Genomic DNA, 9,510 nt, shown 5'->3' with positions numbered 1-9,510 from the left:
GACCACATGGCCAAAGGGGGATGTGCCAGCCTGCAGATAGCCCTCCCATCAGAACTAAGACCAGAAACAAAATGCAGGCCTATGATTAACATCTTCAATACCTTTCTCCTGTTTGTCTGATGAAAAAGCCAGTGTGACTTCGAAAGCTTCCAACATGTAATTGTGCATTTTGGTTGGTCCAATAAAGGTATCATTGCTGGGATGTTATTGGATTTGCTATAGGGCCAACATGGCTACCCCTAGATGTTTTTTGGTTTTATATTAGTTTAGTTTACATGAATATTACTAAGAATTATATTTTATAGAAAGATGGTTGATGATTTATTTTATTAGAGAAGCATTGAAAGTTTTTAAATAACAATATTGTGTATATATAAGGCACTCATGCATGTATAAGGCTAGAAATTTTAGTCAAAAAATTGACCCCCAAAAACCCTGAATCAACTTATCCATGGATCAGTGTAAGTACTAAACTTGAAACGCCTATGAAAAAGGGAACCATTCCCTGGTAAAAGGCAAGAGTGTAATCTTTCGTGGAAGCATTAATCCCCCTCTACTTTCCCATCCATCCAGCCTTTAGTGTGAGCAAAGATAGTTATGCCTGGTGGATTTTTGTAAGTTCTTTGGCATTGTTTTCCCTTCCTCCCTAAGATTTACTCTCTCCTGTCCATTGGTCATATAAAATCCACAGTTTCGGCCCCAAAACCTAGCCTTGGTTTTATACATCAGGTTGACTTATAGTCAGGTATATATGGTAGGTTTTATAACTGCTGTGGACATTATAGGAAATCACTCTTATCTATTTTCTTTCTTGTTCTTTTTCTTGTACCTTCTCTCTCTCTCTCTTTCTTAGTCTTATGCTTTATATATTCGGAAAATTTAATAAAACCTTTTTTAAAACATGGCAATACTTGTTAGAGAATCTATCCACTTCCCCCAAAATTTGTTTCTGATTTTCCAGATGAGGAAGAAACAATTTGTTTCTGATTTTCCAAATGAGGAAGAAACAAATTTTAGTCATTCAAATTGTCTTATATTAAAGATTGTCAGTATAGCATTAAAAAATGAAAATCCCAGTGTGTTCTGCTGACATGCAGTTCCAGGTCCAAGCTGCATTTATGTATGTAGACTCAAGGGGGTGCTGCAATCCTTATGTACAGGGCTTTAGTTGCTTGTGAATTGTCTCTCCAGCTTGACAATATCATAATCAGGTATCCTTATCCTATTCCTGCTGTCTTTTTACTTGTCCCTCTGTAATTAACATTTTTACCCTTCCCACCCAGACTAGTATGTGAAGACCTGGCTGTAAGAAAACCAGAAACACTTGCAAAACCAACCCCCCAACAGTGCTTTGTAAAAAGCATATACTTTGTCTTGTGTTATTTGGTAATTGTGCAGTGTTGTTGCCATAATGAAATGTGAACAAAGAGTAATTTAAAACTTCAATGGCAGGAAATTACAGATATACTAAATTGCAATTTATATTGTACAGTGTAATTGCATAAGATACAGAATTTATTTTTTTCAGTTGGAGGGAAGAGAAAAAATAAGAAAGCTGTTATTTGAATCCCGACTTAGAATTTATCCATTGAAATCAGCGGGGGTGAAATTATTCTCCTTTTATTTCAGTGAATCTATATTATGGACGACTAAGTCTGGCTCAAACCTGTTTTATGACAAGTTTTAAGTCAGTATTTACTTAATAAGCATGAAAAAAAGACATTATTAAGATGTGTTCCCTAAGCATCAAACAAGTATCTCTCAGGTCAGGCTTTCTTTGTGAGATGTAATAGCCTACTTTTTTCATGCAGAAATTCCTGAAGAAATAGTTTGTGATATTCCTCCTACCTATGCCAGCAGCTTTACAAAGCTATTGCTAGAGAAGCAAAAGTGGCATGAGGTTCTATTGCTGCTGACCCGGAAGACTACAGGAGAGATGTCATCCGGAGGGGGTCTTCTTAAAAACTTCAGCCTTTCAGACCTTGATATTGTGACTGTGTTAAATCGCATGGAAAGATCAGATAAGCAACAGATACAGCTTATAAAATGCTTGCTAGAGAGAGGAGGTGAGTATTCCCAGATACTAAAATATTATGTTAAACTTACGTTTCACAAGTGCCTTTAAAACACATGCTCCTTGTTAGTTTCTATGCACATTGAACATTGGGTTGGAAAAGATACAGCATTATCTCACATAGTCTTAATATCTTATGTTGTAATAAGAGCTTGTAAAAGTTACTTGTTTGATGCTTCAGCTCCTAGAACCCACCACCCAGCATGGTCAGGAAAAAAATTAAGGGAAATTATATAAAATTGAATTTTGGTGCTATGAGCTATTTTGATGCTGTTAGATAAACATTGCTAGATCAGAAGGAGTAGACTCGAACCCAGTGGTCCTCAAACCGTGTCCTTTAAGAGATTTTGGACTTCAGCTCCCAGAAGCCTCAGCCATGTTGACCAGTATTGTCTGGGATTCTGGGAGCTAAAGTCCAAAATCCTTTAAAGAGCACAGTTTGGGAATCACTGCTCTAACTTATGAAAGATGATAAGGTGGAATTTACTAACAGAAATGTTAAGAGACACATAGTACTCCCATTGAAAAAACACCTGTTTTTATATTCTCTCTTCCAAAAACAGCTCAAGGTAAAGTGTCTTCCGCCTTACCCTGATTTATTTGTCCTGGAAGAAAGACAGAATCATAGAGCTAAAAAAGATTGCAAGAGCCATTCAGCCCAACCCCCTACCATGCAGGAATACACAATCAAAGAAATCCTAACAGCTGGCTATCCAGTTTCTGTTTAAAACCACTAAAGAAGGCGACTCCAATGAAGTATATTCCACTGTTGAACAGCTCTTAGAAGATAGATGGCAAGCTCTGTGCTGCCTTGTCCTTGCTATTGGATCTGAGCTTTTTGTTTATGTGATGATATCTCTTTGCAAGGTGCCCTGCTTGTGGCTCTCTAGATGATGTTTGCTGAGGCTCCTGTGATACTTCACAATTGGCTGTGCTGGTTAAGACTAGCTAGAGCTGCATTCCAACAACATCTGGAGGGTTGCATGATTTCCAGTCCTGTTCTAAGTAATGTACATAAAATGGGCTACTGGTGAGATAGTGATCAGGAGCACTATCTTTGTGAAGCCTGTGTTGTCTTCAGCTTAAAGTGGTGGTCACTTCAATATAAGTGGTCAGTATTCAGTTGAGGCTAGAAGGTAGTATGAGAAATCCATGAATACCTTCTGTAGTTGTCCACTGAACTTTGAAACCTGTACTCAGTTGTCATAATTTCTTGTAGCCTAGGAATCAAAAGGAGACATGTATGCAGTCACAAAACTTCCTTATTGAGGATTGCATAAGCCTTTCTTTATGAAACAATCTGCTTTTTCTAGCTGTTTAAAATAATTGTTGAATGTACCTGTCATTAACTCTTCTCTCTACCCCTCTCCAGCACTTTGTTAGCCTTTGGTTGTAGTGTTAATTGTTTATAATCTTTTCCCAAAGCATCACCTGAGGGGATTGGGACTGTCCATGAAAAACCACTTGAGAAATGCTTAAAAAACAATGAGTTTGAGTTGGCATATTTGTTGCTGAGTTCTGGTGCAGATCCTCGGTGTATGTCCATTGTGGAAGGCGATACTCCTTTACATGCTGCCCTGTCCATTTGTTTTGACAAGAAAGGTGAGCATTTGAGTTAGGTTAATTTTATTACTGTTTATTCCATGTAAATGATGTATAAGCTTCATCAAGTGTGTTTTCTAGAATTCCTGTAATCCTCCCCTTCTTAGTTAATCCCTCACTGTGGTCATCCATTTAAAGTTGGTGATATGATGTGCAATTTGTTAGAGAAAGGATTTCAGTCATAGAGCACAACATTTGCATTATTGTTATTATTTATTATTTTATTTTCTTACACCTGCCTTTTTCCCAATATAGGAACTCAAGGCGGCAAACAACAGATTTAAAACAATACAATTTTAAAACAGTACAGCGTTAAAATGTATAAATATAAAATTTAAAAAATAGTTAAACCATTTAAAAAGTTTAAACAGTTCTGAATTAAAACAGAATATATTAAAAATACAAACTTTAAAATTTAAATAGCACAACATTACCAGCTCTTATCAGTTTGCAAAGGCCTGCCAGCACAAGAATATCTTAACCTGCCACTAGAAGAATAGCAGGGATAGAGCCACCCTGGCCTTTCTAGGGAAGGAGTTCCAAAGTTTTGGAGCAGCCACTGAGAAGGCCCTCCGTCTTGTTCCCACTAAATGCACCTGAGAAGGTGGTGGGACATCTCTCCTGATGATCTCAACACCCTAGTGGTCTCATACAGGGAGATACGGTTCTTCAAATAGCCTGGACCCAAGCCATATAGGGCTTTATAGGTCAAAACCAGCTCTTTGAATTGTGCCCAGAAACGGACTGGCAGCCAATGGAGCTGTTTCAGCAGGGGAGCTGTACACTCCCTATAGTCAGTCCAGTTAACAGCCTGGCTGCAGCTCTTTGGACCAGTTGAAGTTTCTGAGCACTTTTCAAACACATTACAATAATCCAAATGGAATGTAACCATGGTATGTATCACCGTGGCCAGATTTGACTTCTCTTGGAATGGGTGCAGTTGGCGCACAGGTTTTGGCTGTGCAAAATCACTCCTGGTCACCACAGATATCTGGGCTTCCGGGCTCAGCATTGAATCCAGAAGTATGCCCAAACTACAAATCTGAGGAGGTTTTTTTGGGGGAGGGAGGGTGTACCCCCATCTAACACAGGCTGAATCCCTATTCTGGGATCTGTCTTGGCCAGCCAGGAGCACCTCTGTCTTGTCTAGATTAAGCTTCAGTTTGTTTGCTTTCATCCAGTCCAATATAGTAGCCAGACACTGGTTTAGGACAGGAACAGCTTCCTTTGAATTAGGTGGGGAAAAGTGATAGATTTTCACTAAGAGCACCCCAGGCTCCATCTCCAGTCTTAAAAAGAAAGAAAGATTGCAAACAGCAGAGCTAAGAGAAATCTGTTTTGAAAATCCAGGGGAGCTTCTGCTAATCACAACTGCCAATTACATGACTGGTTTACATGAGTGATTATCCAATAGAATTCAGGGCACCTTAATATATTTATATTGGTTTGTTGTTTTAAAGAATTAAGTGTAGGTAGTTACATTTTCTTTCACTTCTTGACCTTTTTTAAACATTTCATGTGGAATTCTCTGATGAGTCTCTAAACTCCAGCAGAGCTAAGATGTTTCATTATGCTTATTAGGGAAATATTAATCATAGTACTAACTACATGAACAATTAAAAGACTTAATCAGGAATAAAGTAAGTATGCAGAGAGAGCTTTCTTCATTTCTCTCCAGCAACTTACTGCCTGAAGTTCATGTACAGTACTAGAGTAGTTACCTCATGTGCAGAGAGGCTGGAGAACTTCCAGGAGTTCAGATGCATACTTCTCCAGAAATAGTAGATTAGCGTTATTGTGCCAGTCATAAAAAATGGCTCAGAAGTTGTTCCAACATTGTTCCTTGATTAGTAATGGGTTCTACTCTGGTAGAAAGCTACAGTTATTTCCTCATTAGACTTGAGTTAATTTAAGGTAGGCATGAGAAGAAAAGGCGGAAACAGCCACAACCCACTTAGAGCATTGTTTAGTAGGTAAAAACAATTTCCTTTAATGGTTAAAATGTTATTTCTCAATTATGTTTTAATTTTTTTTAATCTTGATATGTTTTGTGTGTTTTCCTTCAGATGATATTGGTGTCCATTTCCTGCGTTACCTTCTGGAATTGTATGACTCTAATCCACCTGCATTTCCACACCTCAATCCCAACAGTCAAGACAAGAATGGAAATACAATAATGCACATTCTTTTTCAGAAGAACCTAACAAAGCAAGTTAAGAAAATGTTGGTTTTACTGGCAAAGTTTGACATAAACCTCAATTTAAGAAATAATACTGGAAAAGATGTGTGTCACAAAAAAAAGAAGACTGACCCAATACTTAGAGCTTGGAATGAAGCTGTGAATGACAATAAGAAAAAAACTCGGCATGTTGCAGGGGAGCAGCTGCCTAAAATCCCAAAGCAGACTCCATCTTCCAACAAGTCACAACCAGAAAGTTTAGCTGATTCTTCATCTCCACCTCTGTCTAAAATGTCAACTGGAAATGATAAGAAACCAGAAACAGGCAGTGTTTCCCATATGCAGAAATTAATAGAAGATACTGTAACAAAAAACTCAGCATGCAGGGATGTTAATAAGCCTTTGACTTTGAGGGATTGTCTTGTGCAAGAAATTATACAGTTAATTCAGAAACTTTCATTGTGGGAAGTCTCAGCAAAAATGAATTCATCTACACCAGAAGTACAAAACTCATCATCTTCCACAATGAAAGCCAAAGAGGGTGACCATCAGCAGGTCTGTGGCCATAAGGAATTAATTTGTAATAGTAGGGAGGATGTTTTCCTAAACAAAGACAGTTCAAATGAAAAGGATGATAATGAACTCGAAGAACTCAAAGGAGAAGAGGAAGCCTCTTCTGAAGATGATGAGCCGTTTCAGGATATGGAGACGAGCACCCCAGAATTTGATAAAATGACATGGGAAATTGAATGCACACCCGAAGTGTTAAAGAAGTTGGCAAACAAACGTATGCCTCATTATATGAGGAATAAGGTAATCTATGCAGTTCAGCAGCTGGGGAATGGTGAATGGACTCAGGGTCTACAAAAACAGCTGAAACATTTGAACAGTGGCATTCAGCTTTATGAAGCAAAGCTGGGCAAAGGGGCAAGAATGCTCTGGGAACTTGCAATAGACTTTTCTCCTCGTTGCAGTGAGACTGCAGAAAAGATAATGGAAAGTGAGGATTCTGCTCATCCGGCTGGGAGTGTTTACACACAAATCATTCGAATATGGGACATTGTACTGGATCACTGCAAACTTAACAAAGCCATCTACCATGCTGCATCTATATGTGCTGCATACAATCGTGGACGTTCTTGTATTTTGAGAAAAAACCTCAAAGTTATAAACACAAATTTGCTTTCTTCTAATATAAAAATACAAAAGCGCATTCCTCATATTTACGTTGAAGACACCAAAGTAGACAAATCAGAAGATCATGCTGTGCCTGAATACTTTCCCCCAGCAAGTGCAGCAGAAACTGAATACAATATAATGAAATTTCATAGTTTCAGTACTAACATGGCATATAACATCTTAAATGATATGACTTCCACCGTTGAATATCCCTTCAGAGTGGGCGAGTTGGAATATGCAATCATTGACTTGAACCCCAAACCATTGGAGCCAATAATCTTAATTGGGCGAAGTGGAACAGGGAAGACTACTTGTTGCTTATATAGGCTTTGGAAAAAATTTCACTCTTACTGGGAGAGAACAGAGTTGAACCAGGATCCGCTGCTGGTTAGACAAGTATGGCGCAGTCAGAAATTTTATACTCAATTGGAAAACGAGGGCAGTGAGGAGAAAGGCCTTGATGAAAAACAAGATGTCTGTGACTCCAGTGATTCAGCTGAATTGGAAATGTCGGCAAGTATAGATAATGAGCAAGAAGAAGAGGAAGATGACCAATGTTCTTCAGGTTTAGGAGACTCAGAAATCAATTCATTATGTGATTGTGATGAGGATGAGGAACATACTACAGAAGAATATGACAAACTGGAGCACTTGCATCAGATCTTTGTTACTAAAAATCATGTTCTATCCCGAGAAGTTCAGAGGAATTTTATTGAGCTTAGCAAGTCTTCTAAGGTAACCAGCCATTACAAGCCACTTGAACCAAATGTTTACCGACTTCAGGATGTTAAAGATGAAAATTTTCCTCTCTTCCTCACATCCAGACAATTGTTACTCTTACTTGATGCCTCTATGCCTGATCCATTTTTCTTTAGGAATGAAGATGGAAGTCTTACACACAGCATTGATGGATGGTCTACAACAGAAGATACAATCATCTCAAATTGGCAAGAGGAAAATGAAGATGTTGATGTTGAAGTTGATTATTATGATGAAGATGAGGAGGCTGCAGAAATTCATACAAGACCATCTGATTCCAGAGTTTTTGTGACTTACAATGTATTTGCTAATGAAATCTGGCCAAAAATGACAAAAGGAAAATGTGCCTACAACCCAGCATTGGTTTGGAAAGAAATAAAATCTTTTTTGAAGGGGTCTTTTGAGGCACTGAGCAGCCCACAAGGTATACTTACAGAAGAAGAGTACAAAAAACTTGGGCGAAAGAGGTGCCCAAACTTCAAAGAAGATCGTAGTGAAATTTACCAACTCTTCTGTCTTTACCAGCGAATAAGATCACAAGGGAATTATTTTGATGAGGAAGACGTCTTGTACAAATTGTCTCAGAGACTCTCTACATTCAGAGTTCTACCATGGTGCATCCATGAACTTTATGCGGATGAAATTCAGGATTTCACTCAAGGAGAGCTAGTATTGCTAATGAAATGTATTGATAATCCTAATGCAATGTTCCTGACTGGCGATACTGCACAGAGCATCATGAAAGGGGTTGCATTTCGTTTTAGTGACTTGAGATCACTTTTCCATTATGCCAGTAAAAGCTCTAATGACAAGAAGCAATGTATTGTTAGAAAACCAAGAAGGATATACCAACTTCACCAGAACTACAGATCTCATTCAGGTATGAAAATCCTCTATGTTAGGAAAAGAGCTGAATTGGGGGATTTTTTATATATATATTATATATATATATATATGAGAGAGATGGAAATGCATTTTAATGGCATTGGTCTTTCTTAAACTAATATATAAATCCTTGCAACAACTCCATGCATGGGCTTGGGATATTTATTAAATGGAATGTTGAAGCCGAGAACCAATTTGGCCAAATTAATCAGTTAATACATTGTAACTTGGAAGCAAATGGTGGTAGCAGATTAGAGTGCTCAGTTTACTTGGAGAAGTTACAGTGTAAAGTTCACTTTGGCATTTCCAGTTGAAAGGGTTATGTAGCAGGTGATTGAGACAGTAGTAGGCTGTATGCACATGGTGATCTGACGTACTCTTTTTCCAGGATATAGCCTACATTTCAATCTTCTGTCAAGGAGGAATTTCAAAATGTCCTCCATTTTGAGCATGACTAAGAAGCATGAATTTTTATTTATATTGCTTCTAGGCTTTATTTTGTAATGTCCTACCTTTTTCCTCAATGTTCTACATTTTGCGGTGCCTTGTCTTCCTTTATGATTATGACATCTGGTCGCCCTGTGTATGCACAAGAAGTTTGACCTGGTATTAGATGGTTTCTTGAGTGCATCAACAAGTACTCTTGTGTAGAACTCTTGAGTATTGTGGGGGGTGGGACTGATTGTGTAGAGGTAGTAAAAGCTGCTTGTAGGCACTAAGCTTTCTGCCCTAGCTGCAATTTTAAACCAGCTATAGTTTTTGGTGGGTTTTTCAGGCTGTGTGGCCATGTTCTAGCAGAGTTTCTTTCTGACGTTTCGCCAGAATTTCTCTG

At 38.2% G+C, this 9,510-nt stretch overlaps 1 protein-coding gene across 3 annotated transcripts in view; it reads left to right on the top strand.

Annotated features, from left to right (window-relative positions):
- TRANK1 (tetratricopeptide repeat and ankyrin repeat containing 1) overlaps positions 1-9,510 on the top strand; it is a 58,131-nt gene that overhangs the window by 26,919 nt on the left and 21,702 nt on the right. For all 3 annotated transcript variants that reach the window (XM_042472731.1, XM_042472732.1, XM_042472730.1), the window contains 3 exons: positions 1,812-2,066; positions 3,500-3,676; positions 5,743-8,673. In XM_042472731.1, coding sequence (XP_042328665.1) covers positions 1,812-2,066; positions 3,500-3,676; positions 5,743-8,673 — 3,363 coding nt within the window. The remainder of the gene's footprint in view (positions 1-1,811; positions 2,067-3,499; positions 3,677-5,742; positions 8,674-9,510) is intronic.

Source organism: Sceloporus undulatus, chromosome 6 (genome assembly GCF_019175285.1).
Source record: "Sceloporus undulatus isolate JIND9_A2432 ecotype Alabama chromosome 6, SceUnd_v1.1, whole genome shotgun sequence".
Taxonomy (NCBI): Eukaryota; Metazoa; Chordata; class Lepidosauria; order Squamata; family Phrynosomatidae; genus Sceloporus; species Sceloporus undulatus.
The sequence above is the reverse complement of the archived record's forward strand: the minus strand, read 5'-3'. Positions and strand labels throughout refer to the sequence as shown.